Below are 24,837 nucleotides of genomic sequence, written 5' to 3'. Positions count from 1 at the left end.
TTCATGAGCAATGTAGCAGTGCTGCAGGTGTCTCTCTCTGTCTCTGTTTCCTCCTCCCCTCTCAATTTCTCCTTATCAAATATAATAAAAATAAAGCAAAAAATTCTGATTATGTATAAAGTCAAATTTGATTTTTTTGTGTTTCCCTCCCTTCTCATCTTGCTTATTGAAAACAACTGGGCACCTTTTTTTTTTTTTTTTTTGGATTATTGCTGGGGCTTGTTACCTGCACTACTCCTGGCAGCCATCTTTTTTCCATTGTTATTGTTTCTGTTATTGTTGTTGCTGCTGCTGTTGTTGTATTGGACAGAGAGAAATTGAGAGGAGAGGAAGATGGGGGAAAGATAGACACTTGTAGACCCGCTTCACCACTTGAGAAGTGACCCCCCCCCCCCGCAGGTGGGGAGCCTGGGGCTTGAACTGGAGTCCTTTTACTGGTTGTTATGGTTTGCATTATATGCATTTAACCCGGTACACTGCTGCCTAGCCCCCACTGGGCATCATTTTGACTCCTGCTGGTGGGAATCAGACATGTAACTTCATTCCACACAGTGTGGCTGCTTCTGCAGTGCCATGCGTTGTACATCTAAACATTAACTGCATTTAAAAAATGATTATTCATGAAAGAGAGAGGAAATAATTATTCATGAAAGAGAGAGGAAATGATTATTCATGAAAGAGAAGAGAATTCAGAGTATCACTCTGGCATGTGTGATATTAGGAATCAAACTCAGAACCTCATCCTTCAAGGTCCAGGGCTTAATATACTGCATCACTTCTCGGGCTGGGATATATATATAATTAAACCAGTGTTCACATAAAAGTATACTTTTTACTATAATCCTACTTAAATATGTAAGAACCAAAGCTAGGTGTGAATTCCTTATGGTTATACGAGTTTTATGCAGCTCTAAATCCAAACCAAATGTACAAATTAAATATAGATCCAGCCACAAAACCAGTAAAGTCCAAATGAACACCATTAATTTAATGTGACAAAATGATGAGTTTTGCTGATAGCAAATTGCTAATGTTTCTTTAATGGTAAAAAAAAAAAAAAAAAAGAAAGAAAGAAAAGAAAAGGATGTATTTTGTAATTGAAGATTTCTACTTGCTATCACTTAATTTCTTTGATCATAGGGAATAATAGACTATTTTGTCAATCAAGTTGACATTTAAGTTTCTTGAATAGGTAGTAGGATCATGCAATTCAAGCACCTATGAGCTGAGCTGGAGAGATACTTAGTGGTAGAGCACAGAATGGCCCCAGGGTCGTCCCCCGCAATACATACGGCACAGCTGAGTGGTGTTCTGCCCTCTCTCTCTTTTTCTCTCACTCTCATCAAAATAAAATAAATTTTTTATTATAAAAAAATCTAAGAAGATCAAAAATAAAGGAGGGCCCCTCTTTTGTCCACCCCTCTGTTGGTGCACTCACTCACACTTCCTCACGGCATGTTGCCACAGTGACTTCCAGGGCAGGTCTGGGCTTCCTGCAGATGAGATAGCACTTTCATGCTGCTCTTCACTTCTGTGACTTTCAGCAGTATTCTCTCCAGTCTTTGTGTGCATTTGAGAAAGCCCTAAAAGTATTTGGGCCTTGCTGTTGTCTTAGTAGGTATCACTCCTTCGTCACCTGAAGAATAGATATTATATGTGAACTTAAGGCCCCCCCCCTGCAAGTCTCACAGTGAGTGTTTCTTGATGTACTTTCCTTTGCATGTGTGGGAGCGCCCAGGCCTCTGCCTGAAAGTGGAATTGATTGTAGACTGAGTTCTTTTTTCCCCTCTTTAAAATAAATTTTTTTTCATTATCTTTATTTATTTATTGGTCAGAGACAGTCAAAGTGAGAGGGAAGGGAGGGATAGAGAGTGTGAGAGACAGAGAGACACCTGCAGCACTGCTTCACCACTTGTAAAGCTTTCCCCATGTAGGTGGGTACTGGGTGCTCGAACCTGGGTCCTTGTGCATTGTAACGTGTGCTCAACCAGGTGTGCCACCATCCAGCCCCTTTTCCCCTCTTTTAAAATTAAATTAAATTTATTTATAAATTAAAAAATAGAATATATTGAGAAAAATCATGGGATAAGAGGGGTAAAATCCCACACATTCCCCACCACCAGAGTTCCATATCCCATCCTCTCCACTGGAAGCTTTCTTATTCTTTATCTCTCTGGGAGTATGGACCCAGGGACATTATGGGGTACAAAAGGTGGAAGGTCTTGCTTCTGTAATTGCTTCTTCGCTGAATATGGGTGTTGGTAGGTCGATCCATACACCCAGCGTGTCTCTCTCTTTCCCTAGTGGGGCAGGGCTCTGGAGGGATGAGTTTCCAGGCTACATTGGTAAGGTCATCTGCCCTGGAGTGTCAGGTTGGCGTCATGGAAGCATCTGCAACTTGGTGTCTGAAAAAGTATTAAGATACAAAGAAGAATAAATTCTTAACTAGTCATGAACCTAAAGGCAGAATATAGAATATAGAATATATAGATGCAGTTTGGGGTTTCCATGTTGGAAAAAGTTAGTAGGTCTGTTTTAGGTATATTCCGCGTGTCCTTGCGCTTTGCGCTACCTGTGCTTAACCCGCTGCGCTACCGCCCGACTCCCTGTTTTAGGTATATTCTAAGGGGCCCATGACTTTACTAATTTTTGCCTAAGCCTGACAGCTAACATGAAGGTGGGGAGATGATGTCAGGGTTGGAAATAGGGTTAGACAGCTGGGCCAGGGAAGAGAGTAGCTCCCAAATATGGGGAAAGTATATAGATACCATTAACTGTAAACCCCACTGACTTGATCTAGGGCTTATATTCAGTGTAAGAGCCTGTATAGCCTCTGCACCCCTGTAGGTCTGAGCTCGTATTCTGTGATTATAGCTAGGACATTCTAGGCTGCACCCATTGCTGGACCATCTTCCTTGAGTGGTAGAGGATTTTGGTCCAGCTGCCCTTCTGAGAATGAAACAGTCCCTACCATTATTGATCCACATTGAGGGCAAGGTCCTATGGGGACCCACGTAGGGATCTGTTATGTTGTTCATAATGGAGATGACCAGTGACAGTGGTGAGAGGGATCTGTTACAGGTCTAGCTCCATCATGTCTATGTGGGAATCCCAGGATTCCTTAAGTAGTCCCAGGAGATGAGATGTCCTGGTAGTAAGCCAGAGAGCTATCACTAAGGTATGCCAGTCTCTTGCCCTTATCTAGCTTTTGTAGTCCTTACTTTGACAAGGTTAGCTTTGGAGTGATTGAGAGAAGTGAAATAGGAAGTAGGTGAGGAGATTATCTGTGTCTAAGTAGAAACTATTTGACTAAGTACTTTATGGTGTCTTTTTTTAGGTCTTTCTACTTGCTTGCTGCACTTACTGGGTCACTGAAAACTATTGTGTACTTTTGCTTTAAGGTATCTATTTCTCCCTAACTTATAGATACATGTGTTCATGTGCTCTGTCTCTTGGGCCCTGGTTCATATTTAGGTGTTGGGGCTTTATTACAAAGTGTACTATGCGAAATGGCATTAAGGAGTCCTATGAACTAGGAATGGTCTCACCAGAGTACTGGAGCTGAAGGGTTGACATTGCAGGTCTGTTGTCTGTGGACATAGTCTGAAGTGAACCATGTAGGTATTGGTTGCATTGACTAAGTTGAGATCAGCAGATGCAGTATCAATTGGTATAGGTTGAGAGAAGCTGGTTGAAAAACAAGTCATGCCCCACAGGTTCCAGGACTGGGAGAAATATGGGTTTTATAAAGGATGGGGCGGATTCCTGCTGTCTTAGGGTTTAAGAAGGCAATAGATAGTTATTATGATAACCAAGCTATTTGGAAATTTGGTTGACTTTGAGAGTCCTATTGTTAGGACTTTCTGTATGGCACAAGACCTCACCATTATTTATGTCGTTTAATGTTATTTACATCTAGCTCTTTCTAATATAGTGACTCAACTAGTTGCTTCTGGGCAGACTGAATTCTTTAACTTTATCAGGTTGCCAGAAACTCTCCAAAGATGCCATTCGGTTATGCTCCCTTATCTAAGAATGTTCTGAAGTTCCTATTTGACCACTGCTTGGCTAATATTAGGCATCTGAAACTTCTGCAGTCCTGGAATATGAAATGGTAGCTCATCGGTGTTCCCCTGAAGAGTAAGGAGGGCCTGCTTTTAGCAACGTAAGGTGGCCATTTGAGGTTTTTGTTGGGATACTTGTTTGCAGATTTCCTTGTTTTTGTTGATTTGTTGTTTGTCTTTAAATCAATAAATACTAGTGATTCAGTAATGTGTGTAGTTGGATATTTTCTTTTATTATTTATATATTAATTTGTTGCTACCAGGGTTCTCTTGAGGGCATGGTGCCTGCACAATGAATCTACCTATCCTGGTGGCCACATTTTCCATTTCTCTCTATTTCTTACACTAATCTTTTATTTTAAAATGTTTATTATTTATTGGATAGAGACAGAAATCAAGAGAGAAAGGGGAAGTAAGGGGGGGAGAGAGAAAGAGAGGAAAAGAGACCTGCAACACTACTGCTTGCCAAAAGCTTTCCCTGTGTAAGTGGTAATCTGGGGCTTGAGCACTGTACTATATCCATTCAATAGTGTGCTCCACCACTGTGCCCACCCTTCTCCTTTAAGTCTGTACACAGTGTGTGCATGTGTTTGTCTGATGAAAGTTTTATTCTAGCACAGAGGACGTGGTCATCTTGTCCCTCCTGTGCTGTTTGAGCATGTGTAGGTTCCTTTTGTATGTTCTTAGTCCTTCCTACACTGGGGCCACAGAGATGTTCTACACTGTCCTAACCACTCAGGGTTTTGTTCTTCACCTTAGCTCTCTCATCTGAGATGCAGAGCAGGGAGTTATTTTATTTACTCTCATGAGTGGTCAGTTACTGAAGAACTGTTTGAACTGGCACCTCTTGTTTTATAGACATGTGTGAGAGAGCTTCTAGATTTCTTAAAAAGAGTCTTTATTTCTTTTTTAAAAATTCTTTATATTTTTAAATTCTTTATTTTATTATTATTGAATAGAAACAGAAATATTGAGAGGGATGAGGAGATAGGGAGAGAGACAGAGAGACACCTGCTTTATCACTTGTGAAGCTTTCCCCCTGCAGGTGGGGACTAGGGACTTGAACCTGAATCCTTGTACACTGTAATGTGTGCCCTTAACCAGGTGTGCCACCAAGTCTTTCTTTCTTCAGTGGTAGCTCTTTTTTTAATTTAAATTTTTAAAAAAATTATTGGATAGAGACAGCCAGAAATTGAGAGGGAAGAAGGTGATAGAGAAGGAGAGAGACAGAAACACACCTGCAACACTGCTTCATCACTTGCAAAGTTTCCCCCCTGCAGGTGGGGACCAGGGGCTTGAACCCAGGTCCTTACACACTGGAACAAGTGCGCTCAACCAGGTGCACCACCGCCTGGCCCCATTAGTGGAAGTTTACAGGGATCTTGGTGCTACATTACGTACTCTGTGCTTACTAGAAGCAGCTGCCAGCCCTCGAATTGGTGAAGGGCTCTTCCCCACCCGGGGCTCTCAGACACCCTTGCCCTTCTCCATAGCTCTGCTGTAGACCCCGGGCCAGAGCTGAGTATCCTGTTTCTGGCAGCCCATTCCTTTTGTGTGTGCTTGCAAGGTCTCAGTGTTGTCAGGTGCTCCTGGAAGGCTGGGGTCTGCAGGAGCAGACTGGAGAAGGCATGGAAGGCCTCTGAGTGGAGGTGGGCTGGAGTGGGCAGTATTTAGACTGGGCGGCAATGTGGAGGTGAATGAGCCAAGAGTGGGATTTGGACATCGGGTAGCCTCTCATGGACATAGGCCTTGAGCGTAGGGAGTTTGGGGGTGGGGCTTTGGGGAAGAAATGGGAGAGGGGAATGGTGTCCACTCTGCCCTGCCCCATGTCCAGTTTTACTACCTTCATTATAGTAGGCAAAGTAAAATGCGGAGTCTTTCCTGTTTTGCGTCCAGGTGGGAAGGTACAATCGAACCATGTAAAGGTGATGTAGGCACACCAACACCCCACACCCCACAAGTGGCACATTAATGTCTAAGGTTCCCAGTGCTGTCAGTTGCCACTGCTCCTTAAAATGAGCAAGTGTTCTCTGGTTGTCATTAAGGGGTTTCAGAGGACCCACTTTCCTGCTGGGTCACAGCAGGAGGGGGCAGGGTCAGTGTTGGCAGGGAGGTGCTAAGTAAACCGGGTGTCAGGAGGAGGAGCATAGTAACACCCCTCGCTCCCCAACACCCCCCAGCTCCTCTCCCACCTCACCTCCACCTAGCCCAACACACCGTCCCATGCCCAGAGCCCTCTCATATCCCACCTGCGTCTCATTCCTCCACCTGCTCCATTCTTGTCTCTTATTATTTTTCTGTAAACCAAGATCTACGTGTAACATTAGTTTATGTCTCTTTTTAATCTTAAAAAAAATTGTTTATTTTTAGAGAGAGAGAAAACCAGAAGATTTCTCTGGAATAGTATGTGGTGGGGATCAAACTCAGGACCTCAAACATTTAAGTCTTGTGTCATCTTTCCAGCTGCCTAATTGTAGAACTTGTAAATTTACTTTTAAATATATATATATATATATATATTTTTTTTTTTTCATTTATTTATTTTAACAGAGCACAGCTAAGTTCCAGTTTATGGTGGTGCTGGGGATTGAACCTGGAACTTTGTTGCCTCATGAAGGAGGAATGTAGAACTTTTTGGGTTTCACTAATTGTTTCCTCACAGTATTTCTTGTCTTGATTTTTTTGTGGAATCTTGGGTTGTCGGAAAAGTCATAAATTTAAAAAATATATATTTTCCCATGCGAAAATACACCATGACTTCCAACAATCCAATAGAAGGTTAACCTAGAGGTATAACTATATTTAAGTTAAACCTTTTGGCAAGAACACCGTGTAGGAAGTGGTGTTAATGACTTCATATTGCCTTGTAGGAACTCTGTTTTATCTTGGAAGAATTGTTTATCTTTTGGGGGCTGGGCGGTGGTGCACCTGGTTAAGCACACATAATACTAAGTACAGGAACCTGAACAAGGAGCTTGGTTCGAGCCCCTGCTTGCCATCTGCAGTGGGCACATTTTTACAGGTAGTCAAGCAGGTCTGAAAGTATCTACCTTCTCTTTTCCTCTCTATCTTCCCATCCCTCTCAATTTCTCTCTGTCCTATCAAATAAAATGGAAAGAAAATAATGGCCACCAGGAGCTGTGGACCCATAGTGCCAGCACTGAGCCCCAGCAACTGGAGGCAAAAAAAAAAAGTTTATCTTTCTTTTCTTTTTGCCTTTTAATTTTTTTTGTTGCCACTGGGGTTATCATTGGGACTTGGTGCCTGAATGATGAATCCACCACTCCTGGCAGCCATTTTTTCCACTTTTTGTTTTTTCTTTATTTGACAGGACAGAGAGAAATTAAGAGAGGAGGAGGAGATAGAGAGGGAGAGACACTTGCAGTGCTTGCTTCACCACTCATGAAACTTCCCCTCTGCAGATGGAGAGTTGGGCTTGAACCCAGTTCTTTGCACATGATAACGTGTGTAGTTAACCAAGTGCACCACCACCTGCCCCCCATTCTTCATGTTTTTTTTTTTTTTTTGGCTTCCAGGGTTATCGCTGGGACTCGGTGCTTACACTACAATGGCTCCTACACTAAGATGGCTCCTGGCGGCCATCTTTTTTTTCTTCTTTCCCCTGTTGTTTCTGTTATTGTTGTTGGATAGGATAGAAAGAAATTGAGAGAGCAGGGGAAAACGGGGAAAGATAGACACCTGGGGGGTTGGGCAGTAGTGCAGTGGGTTACGTGCACGTGGTGTGAAGCACAAGGACCAGCTTAAGCATCCGTTTTTGAACCTCCGGCTCCCCACTTATAGGGGAGTCGCTTCACAGGCAGTAAAGCAGGTCTGCAGGTGTCTATCTCTTCCCCTCTCTGTCTTCCCCTCCTCTCTTCATTTCTCTCTGTCCTATCCAACAATGACGACATCAATAACAACAACAATAATAACTACAACAACAATAAAACAACAAGGGCAACAAAAGGGGAGAGGAAGCAAATTAAAAAAAAAAAAAAAGACCTGCAGACCTGCTTCACTGCTTGTGAAATGACTCCCCCTGCTGGTGGGGAGCTAGGGGCTCAAACTGTGATCCTTGTGCTGGTCCTTGTGCTTCGCACTGTGTGTAGCACTGAGTGTGCTACAACACGCCCCCCACCTTCCATGAGTCTTTATCTTTATAAAATAGAATAAGTTTAAAACATATTACACACATCTTAATTTTATTCTCTTATCACAGTTGTCCCGTCATCCTCCTGTTTCTCCTCCTCCTCCTCCTCCTCCCTGTCACCATCAGCCACAGCCTTAGTGCAATGGGCTGCCATTTCTTTATGTCACATAGACACAGAGACAGAGAATGAAAGAAGCCACAGCTCCAGAGCTTCTCCCAGTGCAGTGCGGGTTGGATTTGAACCTGGGTCACGTAGATGGTAAGACAGGTGTACTATCTAGGTAACTTTTCTTTGCTGGTCCTGATTATCTTGTTCCTAAAAGCTAGTTTGTGTAGTTTGCATCCACACTGAGATCTCTGAGTCCCTTCTCATCCCCACCCTTCCTTTCCCTTTGAGACTGATCTTCTCTCTGCAGCCTATGTTTTTGTTATGGATAACATCCTTTTGCTTTGAACTTTTAATATAAGCTGATATAAATATTTGTCAATGATGCAAGACCATCATGTGGGTGGAAATTTTAGGTGGGGAAACAGTATATCACTCAAGTGTGTATTAGTAAAAAGAACCAAAACAGTTCAGAACTGTGCAGAAATGTCATTGCACTTCTCCAGAGCCAAGCCCTTTCCCCCACCATGTACCCCAACTCTATAAGATGATGTGGATCTCCTTGGTGGGATGTGTAGTTTCCCAGTGAGTACCTCCTAGGGAGTCAGGTCACAGCCCCCCATTGACTTGAGCACTCCATCATAACAAGGCAGGGACAGGGCAGGTGGGGGGGGCTCACTCTTTGCAGACCACCCTCAGTTCTGACCAGCACAGGTAGTTCTCAGATTTTCCTTGGGCAAGTATTTCCCGTTTCCTGGAAGGGATTCTTGCTCATCTCAGTGTCACAAAGAACTTGTGACTAGCTCTGATTCATGGCATTTTCAGAAGACACAGGAGATGAGCATTCAGAGTCCTTGTCCCCTGTGAATTCATCTTTCAGCTCATATTTAATTCACAGTCATATCATATACAGATGCTTTCAGCAGAATGCAGGAAGATCCAGTTGATGCTCTGGGATTTCAAAGCCGGAAGTCTTATTGAATGGCATTCTCACTGGGGCATGAGTCCTGTGTCAGTGACATGTAATGACGATGAAACGACATTGCTGCACCCGGGGGTGTTAAGTGGGATTCTTGTTATCTACCTTATGAAGAAGCAACTTTTTTCCTGGTCTTTATGGCTCATCCCCTCCCCCTTCTAGATGTAGTGGAGGTTCAGAGATCGACATCTGAATTCTAAAATAACCCCTTCTCTGTCTTTTGCATATTTACGCAGGATCTTTTTGATACCAAGGGTTCCAGGTTCTAGGACTTCAAAGGTGACAAGGCATGGGAGCCACACACACACTGTCCAGAGGCCCCCCCCCCCCCATTTATACACACTCGCCTGCCCAGTGCTCAGGTTTAAGAGGTTTGGCCTTCAGTTCTGCTGGACATCTGACCCTTAAGAACAGTGGTTTTGAAATTGTCTTTTTTTTTTTTTTTACAGCAAATATTTTATTTATTTTGGATGGAGACAGAATTGAGAAGGAAGGGGAAGATAGGAAGACAGAGAGGCACCTGCAGCACTGCTTCACTGCTTGTAAAGTTTCCCCCCAGCAGGTAGGGACCCGTGACTTAAACCTGGGTCCTTGTGCATGGTAATGTGTGCACTATGCCAGATGTGCCACCACTTAGCCACTGAAACTGATTTTTAAAAAAATTATTCATTTATTAGAGGCAGAAATCAAGAAGGAAGGAGGATATAGAGAAGGGGGGGAAGGAGAGAGAGAGGGAGAAAGAGAGACTTGCAGCACTGCTTCACTGCTCATGAAGCTTTCCACCCTACAGGTGGGTGCCGGGGTCTTGAACCTGGATCCTTGTGCACAGTAGCATGGGTGCTCAACTTAGTGTGGCATCACTCAACCCCTGAAACTTATTTTTAAAAGCAAAGCTAATCTAAACATTTGTTCTTTTGAGGTTCTATTTGGATTTTTTATTTGAAAATATTTTATCAAAAAGATAGTACCTTTTTTTCCCCTACAAGCACTAAATTTAGTTTGTTTTCTTTGAGATGACATTCTACTGGAATTATTAGTGATCTTGATAGCTCCTTCAAAAATGTTAAGTTCTTGCACTTGGTTCTCTCTGTGGAGAAACCCATCTTGGAGATGAGGCTCTCTTCTTTGTTGGGTGTGGAGAAGATGCAGCTTTTTGCTTGGGTGTGTTCTGTGCTCCAGTGTCTGAGATGAGACCAGAGAATGAATGCTGGAGGGAGGGAAAGTCCCTTCTGTAGTCAGGGTTGCCATATGTCAGAAAGAAATGCAGCCCATGCAGGGAGCCTCTTCGTTAAGAAGCAGAGGCTCGGAGGTGACTGGAATTTTGTGAGGTTCTGGGCCACGGACTCTGTTACAGCTGACCTGCTGCCAGTATGCCTTAGTCCTGATAATCCCCTGAGGATATTCGCATGTGCTGGACCCTCTACCCCAGGGACTGGAAAGGAAATTAAAGTATTACAGTTTGCTGTTTCATGTTTATAATCCTGTCTACCCTTGGCCCTGGTCTGTGGCTGTTTCTCCCCTAGCTTGCCTTTAAGTAAGGGGGGTTGGGACAGTTCTGAAACACTTTGTGAAGAGGATGCTTGCTAAGCCCTCCTTCTTATGTAGGTGCAGAAGAGAACATGGAGGGCCTCTTGTAGCTTCTAGTGAACCTGGCACCACCCCCCCCCCATACAAACACCCAGCCCCCTAATCCCTGCTCTTCCTGCCTGCCCACCTCTGGACCCACACCAAATACTAGTCTGGGTTCCTTCAGACGGTGTGTTCTATTTCCCCACCCCCCTTTACACTAGTCAGCAGGTCTCCCTGAATCTGTAGATGGAAGTGCTCTTGTTGGGGCACAGAACCCCTACAGGCCCTGCTTTTCCTCTGTCCTCTGGGTTAGGCGGTGCCTGAACTGGTGGCATTGCCAGATACCTGCAATAGAGTTAAAGCTGGTGGTGGTTTTGGCCTCTGAGTGTTTTTTCCCAAAAAGAGCCTTGGGAATGTTGACTCACAGACTGAGGATAGTTTAATGGGCAAAGGGATTTGAGGAAGGGTCTCCCCAAGCACCCAGGAGCCAGACCCCAGGTGGGTTCATGCAGCTGCTGAAATAGGGGAGTGGTGGTGGTGAAAACCAGGTGCCCTCCCTGAGAGGTGGCTTTGCTGGACTTGGGGCCCAACGCATTGGCATGTGACACAGGAGCCCAGACCATAGGCAAGCCCCCTAGTTGCAGTAGTCTGAGAGCCATTGCTGTCTTCTCCCTCCGGAATGTGGGGCCATCTGTAGCAGAGATGCCCGAGCTGCGAAGGCTGTGAGTACTGTGTTCAGGGGATCATTGCCTTCTCCTTGGGGTGTTTCAGTGGTGATTCATTGCTATGTTCTAGCAAGACGGGGCCTTCTGTTGACCTGGTCCAGGCTCCGATGCACACTAAGCAGCTATCTATCAGTTCTTTGTGACTAGGGCTTCCTCCTTCCTCCTCTTCTTTTTTCCTTCTTTTTCTTTTTTTTCCTTTCTTGCCACATCTAGGGCAGACCGTCTCTTTTCCCTCTCATAGCCTTCTGGCTAATTTTCCACCCATTTTCTCTTGCTCCCCAAGTAACTGAGTTACCGTTAGCGCTGCTGTCAGTCTTCCTGACCACTCCCTCTGGGGAGGTCATTGGGTCCTCCAGCTAGCTCCCTTTCCAGATGTCTGCTCTCAGAATCTGCATGTGTCCCTGTGGTGTCCTCCCACTACAAGCTCCCAAAACTTTGCCTAGCCTAGCCCACAAGGGGGGTGGGAGTAGGCAGGAGAGAGCCATGCTTAGCATACACAGACTGGTGAGCTGCCTGCTTTCCAGGTTTTTCTACCACCAGGGGGCTATTTCTGTGGCTGGCTGGGAGCTCCCTCTGCCTTGGGACTGTTTTTATGAAGTCTGTGCTGTGGGTGACATATTGCTGGGTAATGAAGAGTGGAAGACAGATTAGTCGTGAGTGGATGACTCAGTCCCCTGATAACGCCACTCATTTACATGAGGACTGAGGACCGGCCCAGTGTTCCATCACATAGAAGAAACATCTAGCTAGCTCGAGACCAAGCCATTTATTAACTTGGAGGCATGCTGTTCCCATACAAATACTTAGCAGTGAGCTGCTTTTGTGACCTAAACTAGAGGGAGTGGAGGGCGAAGTGGAGCCCTCTGCTTTACTTGTTTTGCCATCGAAACGTGTGTGTGTGTGTGTGTGTGTGTGTGTGTGTGGAGTAGGTGGGCCAGATCTGGTCTGATCAGCTGGGTTCTGGCTGTAAGCATGCTTGTGTTTCCCACAAGGTCCCCGATCAGCCTGTTGCCATGGAGACTTCAGCTAACCAAACACGGTATTTTCCCTATCTCTAGACGTAATACACATCATATTCATACCACACACAAGCATATGGAAACACAAGCAAAAAAAAAAATCCTCTTCTACTGTAGAAAATCAGTTTGATAACCCCCTCTCCTGCTTCTAGAGTTGGCATTGTGTTCATGGTGGAAAATCTGAAAGGAGTAACACACATGAAGAGCTGGGCAGAATAAGCAGGCTGGGCTCAGGGCTGCAGCTTTGTGCTGTGTCCCTTTTCTCTCAGGTCATGTTTGCACACACCTCACACAGGGGTTGTATGTCTTTTTGGACCAGCAAGCTAGCTCAATGAGGAAGGCTCCTGTTTTGCCATGTGCATAGCCCAGGTTTGAGCCCATCCCCCACTACAGGAGGGGCAGCTTCAATGCTGTGGTCTCTGTCTCTGTATCTGAAAAGAAGTTGGTCTGGAGTGAAGTACTGGCAGAAACAACAGCAACAACAACAACAAAAGGAAAGGATGTCTGGTGGGTTTTCTCATTCTGTTTTTGTTTTAATGAGAGAGAGCAAAGAGAGAGACACCAGTGCACCATTCCACCTGTCTCTGTTCTTGGTGCTCTCTGGTGCCAGAGATGGAACCCAGGTCCTCACTGCATGCAAGGCATGCACTCCTTTATTAAGTCACACCCCTGACTCTGGAAAGTTCTATCAACCTATCATCTATCTATCATTATATATTTTTTAAATGCAATAAGTCCTGAGGAATGAACCCAGGACCTCACTTATCCATGATACCATTGTTCAGTAGCCTTCACTGGGCCAATTTTCTCATTCTTTTTATTTGACTGGGGTTGGGGGAGAGAATCAAAGAGGAGAAAGACACCACATCACTGCTCCACCATCCAAGGAGTCGCCCTCATGCTCTCCATGCTCCCATGTGCATGCTGGGGCTTGAACTCAGGCCCTTGTGCTTGGCAAGGCCCATGCTCTACCCACTGCTGTCATGGCCCTGACCGTTTACTTTTAAAGGCAGTCTGCTAGTCCACCACGGGACATACAATGCCATTTTACATATGTCCTTCAAGCTCTACCTTTAGACTTCATATAAATTGTATCATGTTTAGGCGTTACTTAGTATTGTCAGTTGATTTGAGTGGATGTGGAAGTATCTTCATTTTTTCTCTCCAACAAGTATTTTTGGCTTCATTTTTTTTTTTTTAAGGTAAGAGATTGACTAGTTATTGGAAATTTTAACAAAAATCTTCACCCCATAAACTGTTAGAAGAGGCAAAGTCACTCTTATAGGTGTGGGTACCCACATGCCCAAGAAGACACCAAGCATGGACCAGTCACCTCTCAAGCTGGCATGCTCACTTACTTACGTATTATGCTGGCTCATGGATATAAAACCCAGGCTCAAGGCCCACCACAGTGAAAAAAGCTTTGCTTCTATGCCCTTCCTTCCTTCCTTCCTTCCTTCCTTCCTTCCTTCCTTCCTTCCTTCCTTCCTTCCTTCCTTCCTTTCTGCCTCTGGGGTTAACTCTGGGGCTTGGTGCTGGCACTACAAATCCACAGCCTTTTTTTTTTTTTTTTTCTGGTTTTATTGGATAGGACAGAGAGAAATTGAGAGGGGAGTGGAGGGGAGATAGAGAGGGAGAGAGAAAGCCTGCACGGGTCCTTGTGCTTCGTACTGTGTGTGCTTAACCGGGTATATCAGTGCCCAAACCCCTTGTCTTTGTCTTTTTTAAAAAATTTTTTATTTATAAAATGGAAACACTGACAAGACCATAGGATAAGAGGGGTACAATTCCACACAATTCCCACCACCAGAATTCCATATCCCATCCCCTCCCCTGATAGTTTTCCTATTCTTTATCCCTCTGGGAGTGTGGACCCAGGGTTATTACGGGGTACAGAAGGTGGAAGTTCTGGCTTCTGTAATTGCATCCCCGCTGAACATGGGTATTGATAGGTCATTCCCAGCCTGATTCTTTCCCTAGTGAGGTAGAGCTCTGGGGAAGCAGGGCTCCAGGACACATTGGTGGGGTCATCTGCCCAGGGAGGTCCGGCTAGCATCATGGTAGCATCTGGTGGCTGGAAAAAGAGTTAACATAAAGGTGAACAAATTGTTGACTAATCATGAACCTAAAGGCTGGAATATTGCAGAGGAAGATTTGGGGTCTCTGTTTTGGAAAAAGCTAGTAGGTCTATTTTAGGTATATCTCATAGGACCCATGACTTTACTAGTTTTTGCCTAAGCTTAACATCTGATATGCAGGTGAACCCAAGTTATTGTCTGGGGAGATGATGTCATGGCTGGGAAAAGGACCAGAAAGCTGGATCAGGGAAGAGAGTAGCTCCCAGATATGGGAAAGGTGTATAAATATTGTTGACTGTAAGCCCCATCGATTTGATCTGGGGCCCATATTCAGCATAGAAGCCTATGTAACCTCTGCGTCCCTGTAGATCCGAGCTCACATTCTGTGGTCATGAGTAGGAATGTTACAGGTTGCACCAATTTCAGGACCCATCTTCCTCAGGTGGTAGGTAGGATATGTTATCCAACCTCCCTTCGGAAGATGGAACAGTCTCTACTATTGTTGATCCACATTGAGGGCTAGGTCCTGTGGTGGCCCACAGTGGGGTCCCTTATGTTGTTCCTGATGGAGATGACCAGTGACAAAGAAGAGAGGGATCTATTTGAGGTCTAGGCCCATCATGTCTGTTTGGGAATCCCAGGACTCCCTGTCTAGGACCCCAACTGATGGGTTGGCCTAATGACTAAGGAGGCATCATTAAAGTATGCTAGTTTCTTGCCCTTATTCAGCTTTTGTAGTCCTTACTTTGATAAGGTTAGCTTTGGTGTAAGTGAGGGAAGTGTAATAGGAAGTAGGTGAGGAGGGTATCTAGGTCTCAGTAGAAACTATTTCATTAGGTACTTTATGGTGTCTTTTTAGGTCTTTCTACTTGCTTGCTTCATTTATTGACTCACTGCAAACTACTGTGCACAATTGCTTTCAGATATATATTTTTGCCCTAGATTACATGTGTACATATGCCCTATCTCATGGGACCTATCTAGGTTCTGGGGCTTTGTTAGGAAGTGAACCACCTGAAATGGAATTACAGAGTCCTGTGAGAAAGGAAAGGTCTCACCCGTGTAATGAGACTGAAGGGTGATATTCCATGCCTGACATCTCTGGACATAGTCTGAAGTGAAGCATACCGAGGTGGTATTCATTGCACTATCGTTGTCTCTTTCTCTAAAAATGTCAACCTGGAGTGGTAAAGCCCCAGTGATGTCAAGGAAGGAAGAATAGAAGGAAGGAAGGAAGGAAGGGAGGAAGGAAGGAAAGAAGAAAGAAAGAGAGAAGGAAAAAGTGGAGAAATGGCTCAGTTGCTAGAACATTGAACTTTCAGACCTGAGGTTCCCAGTTTCATACCTGGCACTGCATATACTGGAGTGTTGCTGACTACATAGTCTCTCTTTTTCTCTCATTCTCTGTGCCTCATGTCAACTCTCTTCCACACTCCTATGGAATAAATTAAAACCTTAAAACAAACAGCAACAAAAACCAATGTAAAACCTATCTTTTCTCATTTTACTAGGTTCTTTTCTAGGAATCAAGGTAAATTTTAAAGCAGTGGAAAAGAAACAAAATTTGCCCTCTAGAAGAACAGAAAAGAAAAGAAAAAAGAAAAGAAAAGAAACAAGAGTGCTTAAATATAAATTAGGCTTCAGGTTCAAGGCACAGAACCAAGCTCAGGAGTTCATCTCCAATTCTCATTGAACTGAACAAAGGCAGATACAAATAAGGACCAGCCCTGGCAGAGACAGCTGCTGCTGGGGATGAAGCTCCTGGTTTGGATCACAGGTTTTGGCTGCAAATATTCCATTTGATGTGCTTCTTGCGATTTCATTGTGCCTTCTTTCTGGCAGGCTTTGGGATAGCTCTTCCAGACTCGGCCCCCTCCCCTCCCTGTGTACTTCTGTGTTTTTTGAGTGTTCTGGTTCTTGTCTGTCTTCATAAATTATGCATTGGTGTTGCTTCGGCTCTGCTCAGAGGTTCTGCTTGATGCTCTGCCGGGAATTGGGTGGTGTGGCCTCAGACAAACAGGCAACCCTGCCAGTGTTACGGCCTCAGTGGGAAGGCTGCCTTGCCCCCCATTTGTTTCCGCTGTGCTCTGTGTTTTAGAATAAAGCAATGAGTCACACAGAAGAGAGCGAAGACAGCGACGGGCTGGCTTAAGAGTGCCACTTCTTCCACATGCCAGCGTAGCTGTCTCTGCCCGTCAGCCATGAAGTCACAGCCCAGTGTGGTCAAGTGGGATCTCTTACATAACATATGACTTGTTACAGCCACTAAATGGGAAGAAGCCCAGAGAGGATTCTCCTGCATTCCTTGATGCGTGGCAGGCACTCGTGTGCTCTGAGTCAGCGAAGAAGGCGTCCAGGGCCCCTCACACAGGGCAGTGGCTGCATGCAGAGCCCTTATCTGCAGTCTTGGACTCCAGAATGTTCCAGCTTCAGCACTGTCTTCACAGCTCAGTTGGTGGCAAAACGGCAGGGCCTACTGTGAGCCTGTTGATAGTCTTCACATATTTGTCCCATGGAACATGAATATCAGTACATTTCATCCTGGGTACTGAGAGCTGTAGGAAAGATGTTACTACTTCCCTCTGGGGCCTGTGTGTGGGGAAACAAGTGCCATATTAGCTCTCCACAAATCTGGAAGATTCTGAGTTTCAAAAAACACTCCAGGCAGCAGAGGATTGCCTGGGAAGCTATCTGCTATCCCCATTGCTGTACTAAGGCCCATCTCCCACCTCCAAGCATCCCAGGTGATGTCAAGATCTTAGGCCCCTAATGCAGCAAGGGCCATGGCCACAGCCACAGCTATGGCTAGAGGGAGCCTTACTCTCAGCCCTCACTCTATGGGCCTGGGGACTGCTTGGGAGAGATCAGAATGAACTGACACACCCAGGGTCAGGCAGTTTTAGTGATCCCTTAGTGCATTACATTCCTCACAATGATGCTCTTTTCTGATTCTAAACTGACCTCTAGGGATACAGCTGTGTCATCTTTAATTATGTTGCTTCCGATGAGAAACGGTTCAAAGTCCAGAAATGGCTCTTTTATGTACTCTTGTGCAATTCTTGGTACATTCTGTTTGATAGCCCATACACACTCTTAATGCTATGATTGTGTTATTAAAAGGCATTAATCTAGAATTTGGGGGGTAAGGTTACCATAGAAATGAAAAATAAAATACCAGAAAGACACTTCAGGGCATAGCTGCGAATTAGAGCTGACCACATTTGAAATCAGGCCAATACTACTGAAATTTGCAGGGAACTCAGGTCACATTTGACTGGCTTGAAGATTTTTACTGGTTGATTTTTACTGGCTTGAAGATTTTTACTGCCTAGTTGTGGTGTTAAATGGGTAAGTAAGGGGGCCAGGCAGCAGCAGCACACCTGGTTGAGTACGTGGTTGAGGGTTCAAATCCCTGGTCCCTACCTGCAGGGGCTGGGGTCTTGGGGTGGGGGGAGGAGCTTCACAAGTGGCGAAACAGTGCTGCAGGTATCTTTGTCTCTCCCTCTCTATCTTCCTCTCCCCCTTTCAATTTCTCTTTATCCCAGGAAATGACACTAGAAAGAAAGGCCAGATGTTTTTCTAGTTGATGCATTAGTCTAGTATATTGTTGAGACTGTGTCTCTGAGGACTAGGCATGTGCTGTATAAGCACGGATGAGATGAATGATTTATGTCTGCCTGTAGACTGTGGCCACTCCACACTTTCCCCTGAGGACCATGCTCACCTGCTGTCACCTTTAAAGCCACCACAGAGGAGTCACTGCTCTGGGCTGCCTTGCTGGCTTGCTGATGTGGGTGGCACCAGTGACAAGTGCGGGGTGAGGTCCTCTCCCTGTCTCCAGGGACCAAGGAGTGAGTATCGTGCCTCTCTGTTAGTATTTCTGTCTACAGGGCTTGAAGAGCTTCCGAGATAATACTTTGCTAATTAAATCAGAACTTATTTATTTTGGGGAGGATTGTTTACTGTAGGTTATTAACTACAGTTGTCGAGGAGGAGGCAAGGTAATTTGTTCACTGTGGCAGCTGAGGTAGAAGGGCTGGGCTTATGATGGGGTGGGTGGGAGCAGTGGGCACACAGTGTTGTGGTTTTGAAGGCCTAGCACAGACCGACACCCCATCTGTTAGCCAGGTCATGCTCACCTTGAGGGTCTGGCCCATGGGAGGGTGGACACCCAAGGCTTTGCAGGAGGGGACATGGGTGCAACAGTAGCCTTTCCCAGATTACCCAATCTAGCTGGTCTTTGGGGACACCCCCCAAAACTGGCAGAGGGAACCCTGAGGTCTTGTCCCAGGTACCCCAGTTCTGGAAAAGGCTAGACTGTGCCTCTTGAAGCTTGGATAGGTACAGGGCAACTTACACAGAAACCCTGAGATTATCAGCACCATGTGTTTCCCCTCCTGAGATGGCTGGCTTTGTTCAGTAGCAAGAGGAGTGGCTTGTGAAACAGCAGTGAGCAGATGTGTTTCCTGCACAGCTTGGAGCAAGGGGCTGGGGGGTGAGTGCAGTAGGGCAGGGTTCTGGGGTCACACAATTGGCACAGGCCTGGCTTTGCCTGGGGGCTTACAGGGGTAGAGAAGTGGGGAGGGGTGTTCAGACCTCTGGAAGATGGAGCAGTGAGCCCAAGTTAGAGCCCATCTCCAGTTCCTGCCCCCACAGAAGAGATACACCCCCTTTCTATAAGGCTTTTAATTTCTTTGCAGTTGGGTGAATCTCAGCATCTGAGAGACACACTTGGCACCTACGGGTTCATACCTGTTTGGTGCCTGGGTCGGTGGGTGAGGGGGGCTCTAGGTCTCTCACTTCATTGGCAGGTGGGGCCAGTACGTCACCCAGGAACATGTGTGGAGGCAGAAGTGTCTGCCAGGCTTGGGGATATCTAGAAGCAGAGTGAATCAGGTCCAGGCACCCTGCTGGGGTAATAATCCAGCAAATGATGTGGCCCCATTCGTTAATAAGAAAGAGTGAGTGAAACTCTATCAGAACCGATTCCCATTGCTGGTAAATGAATGGTGTCTGTGTGAACATGCCCAGACAAGCCACAGAGGACAAAAGCTACCGCCAGTGAATACACTTTTGGAAAACAAAAAAAATCCAGGCTTTCTCTCACGGAATGATGAGCTATTTTAAATAACAAGCATGGTGATGTGTCGGCCAGAGTGAACATTCGTTTCATTTTTGCGAAGGCATTTGGCAGAATGTATTAAATGCCTTCTAATGTTTCTATCTTTTGATCAGATCATTCTATTTCTGGAGATGTATCCCTGGGAAGCCTCTCCTGCCAGCCCCTCCTGCTCCCCTGCCCCCCTTTGGAACTCTTCAGAGAAGAAAGTTATTAGCAGAGGGTGGGGTTGGGGGGAGGACTGGCTTTGTGCTGGGAACATAGAACGTGGCTGGGAATACGCACCAGCCAGCATCAATGACATCTTTACTTTCTTTGTGTATTTCTAGATGAAGACGGTCAGTGTTGCCTTAGTCTTGTGCCTGAATGTTGGTGTGGACCCTCCAGATGTGGTGAAGACCACCCCTTGTGCACGTTTAGAATGCTGGATTGGTAAGCATGCCCCTCCCCTCTCCTGCCCCTCGCCAAGGTCACTAGGCTTCTGACATGGCAGGTCTGCCCTCTGCTGTCCTCGGCCACTGGTGCCCTGGCACTGGTTGGTGAAAATCTGAGAGTTTTCATGTGGCACCTTAGAGCCTTTAAGTCATTTTAAATGCACTCACCTGTAATTCATAGTAGAGAATGCTTTGAGGAAAATGAATAAAAGTGATTATTAGATAGTATCATTTTCTCCTGTATCTGGCACACAATTGTTGCCATACACCCTCAGAAAACATGGAATGACATGGAATGACTGATATCTGCCTGTGGGTGCCTCATTTTGGAGCAGGGAACCCTAGTTGTTTTGAGGAAAGTGAGCCTCGTCCTTTGTCATCTTCATACATTGATAGAGATGGTGAGAGAGTCTGAAACCTGCACTTGTTTCTGACCTGGGAGAAAAGATTAGGCTGGCACTGTGAAAGATGATGCGAGTCAGTGTTTCTCTCCTCTCTCTCTTAGATGCATTTATAGGTTCACTTCTATTTTTAGTTTGCTGAGAGTTTTTTTTGTCAAGAATCAATGTTGTCCCTTCCAAAATGCTTTCTCAACATCTCTTGAGACAATCACCTGGCTTCTCCTTTGCAGGCTGTTGATGTGGTGAATTAGATTGATTGCATTTTGTTTGTTGAGCCAACCTTGAATTCCTGGAACAAGTTCACTTGGCTTCAGCTCTTTCATGTTTTGCTGTATCTGATTACTAATGTTTTGTGAAGGACTTTTACATTTAAGTTTATGAGGGTCTGTAGTTTTCTTTTCTCCCAACTTACGTGTTTTGGGTTTTCTTACCAAGATCAAGGCTGACCTCATTAAATGGAGATGTGACCCTACCCTTTCTGTTCTAGAGAGTGAAGTAAATGGGATTTACATGCAGAGATAGCATGGCCTGTTTTGCCAGTAGTGTGAGGCTGGGTAGTGGTCACTTAGCTGAAAGTAGGATTGACTAGGACAGTGCATTGCTTTATCATGTGCTCCATCCAGGTTTGAACCCAGAGCACACTGCACTGAAGGCACTGTGATGTTGTGATTTCCTCCACTCTTCTTCCACTCTGTCTGTATCTGAAAAACAGTGGCTGAGAGTGAATTTATAGTTGCTCTGATAAACTCACTGCAGCCGAGGCTTCAAGTCTTAGTGTGACTATTCAGCCCTCATCCAGCCAGGGTTCTTCAGAGAAACAGTACGTGTGATCAGACACATAAATTCACATCTGTATAAGTGCAGGTGTGTGTATGTGTAACAAGGTTTATTTCAAGAGCTGGCTCTCCTGTGATTTTTACGATTTTGCAGCCCTGAGATGGAAGTTTTGCTTCTCAAGAAACACTCCATTTTGCTCTTCAGCTGATTGGATGAGCCTTTCTCACCACTCCCACATCTGTCAGATTGGTGTTGGTGCAACTAGCTGGTGGTGTGGCCTCACCTGGCCAGCACAAACAGCCCCAGCTCAGCCTGCCCTTGCTGCCCTATTAGAGCAGGTGCAGCCTTGCCCAGGGCTCCTGTGCCTGCACACTGGTGTCACCCAGGGCTGGTGGGAGGCAGTTGCAGAGCACTCTGTAGACCTGAGGATGTCACTCCTCAGCAGGGCATGTCCTGCCCCCAGGGCTGTAGGCTTATGCTCTGGAGGTGGTTGAACCCCTCCCTTCCACCTAGTGGGGGTATGTGCCAGGCTGTGCAGGTTCTCCTCACTCTGGGACCCTGGCCCTGCCCATCCTACCTGCTGGCCTGCCCTGGGGCCCTGAGGGTGACCCCGTTTCTTAAGTCTCTTCCCACCTCTGCTTTCCAGCATGAAAGTCACCTGGAGGGAGCTTCCTTCTGGAACTCTGTTCACCCAGCTGCCCAGTGGTCTCTACTCCGACAGGCTGGGACAAAGGCCCAGATGCTGTTCTTCTGCTTTCTGCTGTTGATGGGAGAGGAGCCAGCTCATCCCATCTCAACCCTGAGCAGACCCAGAGACTCCTTGTGTTTAATGAAAATAGCAAAGATGACAAATGATGCTAATCCAAACAGGAAAAAAATCCCCACTTTACTGGTCTTCCCTGCATGAAGGTGTCTTAGAATGATGGTCTTTACCTCAGTCACACCTCCTCCTCCCAGGCCCTTTGGTCATTCTCCAACAGTGAGTGGAGCCTTTTCTGTGACCAGTTGTTTACTTACTTACTTATTTACTTTTTTTTTCTTTGTCCCACCAGTGTTATTACTGAGGCTTATTGCCAGTACTATGAATCCACTGCTCCTAGCAGCCTCTCACCCCCTTTTTGCCCCCCCTCCATATTTATTAGATAGAACAGAGAGAAGTTGAGAGAAAAGGGGAGAGAAAGATAAACACCTGCCAACCTGCTTCACCACTTGTGACGTGTCCCCTCTGCAGGTAGGGAGTGGGAGTTCGAACCTGGGTCCTTGCCCTTGCTAATATGTGTGCTTAAACATGTATGCTACCACCTGGTCTTCCTCTGACATCAGTCATTTTATTTTATTAGTGATTTAATATTAATTTATAAAATTACAAGATAATAGGGTACAATTCCACATCATTCCCACCACCAGAACTCTGTCCCTAGCCTCCTCCAGTGGAAACTGCAGTGGTTCTCTCTCCCCATGTGTGACCTGTTTGTCTAGACACACTCTTGGCCCTCTGCTCTTTCCCATGATTGGGCTGGTGAAATTGACTTCTTATTATCCACCACTGGCCGTTTCCACCTCCTTTATCCTTTATCAAAGCTGAGTTTAATTTCTCCTTTTTTTTAACTACTTGTGGGCTAGAATGTTCAAACCAAGGGTTTCCACCTGGATCCCAGTGTGAGCTGCAGGGGCATGGGGGCTTTCAGGCAGGGAAGATGTCAGCCCAGCTCTGCCCCATCCTGGCCAGGTCTTTGGCTCTTGCTTGATTTTATAGGAATCCTCCACCACATACCACCTGCAATATACAGGAAAGCAAAAGAAGTCTCCTACACCACTTGCACAGCCTCTTTGATTAGCAGATATGGAAAGTATTCCTTATTCCTTCTTACCATGCAAGGTTCAGCAAATGAGTAGCTTTACATTTTTTTTTCTTGCAATTTAGGAGTGAGATTTTATATATATACATCCAACTGGGTTTGGTCCTGGGGTCTGACACACATGCCACCAAGCATTACTAAGACAGTTGTGCAGAAGCAGTGCATGACAGGCCTGCAGGAGAGTTCTGTGTTGGAAGGTGGGGTTCAGGGGGAGGTGCCTAGGAGCTGGTAGCCCCTCACACCAGCTAAGAGCAATGGTTTGCGATGACTGGGGGCGGGGGCAGACATTGGTGGGTTGAGGTGCTCAAGAGTCCTCTAACCTAGAGGAAATTTGGGGAGGTGCTTTGATTTTCACTTATTCCTCAGGGGAAACACTTCCCTCCACACATGCAACATTGAGAGATCCTATGCAGAAGAGCTAAACATAGGGTTGACCTCAGCACAGTCCCCATGGCTGGGTCTCTCAGCAGTCCGGGGTCAACAGGCAGGCAAATGGGTATGCTCAGTTACATGGAGCCTTAGATGGCAAGGATGCTATTGTATGTGGGGGCTGTTACCTCCTGGAGATGAGGCAAGCACTGGGTATTGAGTCAGAAGGTGTGTGTGGAGAGGCAGGAAAGAGCAGGGGATGTGGTGGGCTTTGCAGAAGTAGGGTAACAACAGGGACCAGGGGATGGAGCTAGTGTGGGAGTGGCCTCTCGGGACAGTTGTGGCTCCTGGGGGTGGGGGTGGGGTGCCTCTTGGCCACAGCCATTGTGTCTGGCACCTTTGAACTGCAGCTAGAGCTGGAACCATGTTCTACTGGCCACTCACAATATCTCCATTCTCCCCAAAGACAGAGGGCTCAAGGCACCCTCTACCCCCAAACACACACACACACGCACCCCTTCTCAACACGGCACCCCTCAACACTAACCCCTAAGCCCCAGCCTTTGTCTAGCACAGAGCAGAGAGCACAGGGTGGGCTTCGTTTACAGCTCTGTGGGGCTGGGACCCAGTGGGTGGGGTGGAGCCAGCCTTGTGTGGGGCAATGACTGATGCCCTGGGACCCACAGGCACTGTGAGTGACCCTGGTCCCAGCCACGAGCTAGGTGCCTCTGCCATAGCCCCTACTCGAGTCCGGTAACACAAAATGCCTCAGTGATAATTGTCAGATATATGCTGATGAATTATGGCCAGTGTAGCACAGGGCTAGTAGAAACCATTTCTAATTTCAAAGTGTCCCTTTTGTCCTCATGTTTTTTTCTCAGTCAAAAATGAGTCACTCGGGGCCAGGCGGTGGTACACCTGGTTAAGTACACACATTACAGTGCACAAGGTCCCAGGTTCAAGCCCCTGGTCCCCACCTATAGGGGGAAAGCTTCACAAATGGTGAAGCAGGGCTGCAGGTATTGCTGTCTCTCTCCCTTTCTATCTCCCCCAGTCTTCTCAATTTCTCTCTGTCTCTATCCAATAATAAATAGATAAATAAATATATTTTTAAAAAAATGAGTCACTCAAGGTTACGCAGCTAATGAGGGCCAAAGCCCCTGAAAGCCACACAGAGGCATTTGCACT

General features: G+C 45.9%; 1 protein-coding gene across 3 annotated transcripts in view; it reads left to right on the top strand.

Moving 5' to 3' along the window:
• The window catches only part of RPTOR (regulatory associated protein of MTOR complex 1), a 352,764-nt gene that overhangs the window by 55,693 nt on the left and 272,234 nt on the right, over window positions 1-24,837 (top strand). For all 3 annotated transcript variants that reach the window (XM_060171822.1, XM_060171821.1, XM_060171823.1), the window contains exon 2: window positions 20,139-20,241. In XM_060171822.1, coding sequence (XP_060027805.1) covers window positions 20,139-20,241 — 103 coding nt within the window. The remainder of the gene's footprint in view (window positions 1-20,138; window positions 20,242-24,837) is intronic.

This window comes from Erinaceus europaeus, chromosome 14 (genome assembly GCF_950295315.1).
Source record: "Erinaceus europaeus chromosome 14, mEriEur2.1, whole genome shotgun sequence".
NCBI lineage: Eukaryota > Metazoa > Chordata > Mammalia > Eulipotyphla > Erinaceidae > Erinaceus > Erinaceus europaeus.
The sequence above is the reverse complement of the archived record's forward strand: the minus strand, read 5'-3'. Positions and strand labels throughout refer to the sequence as shown.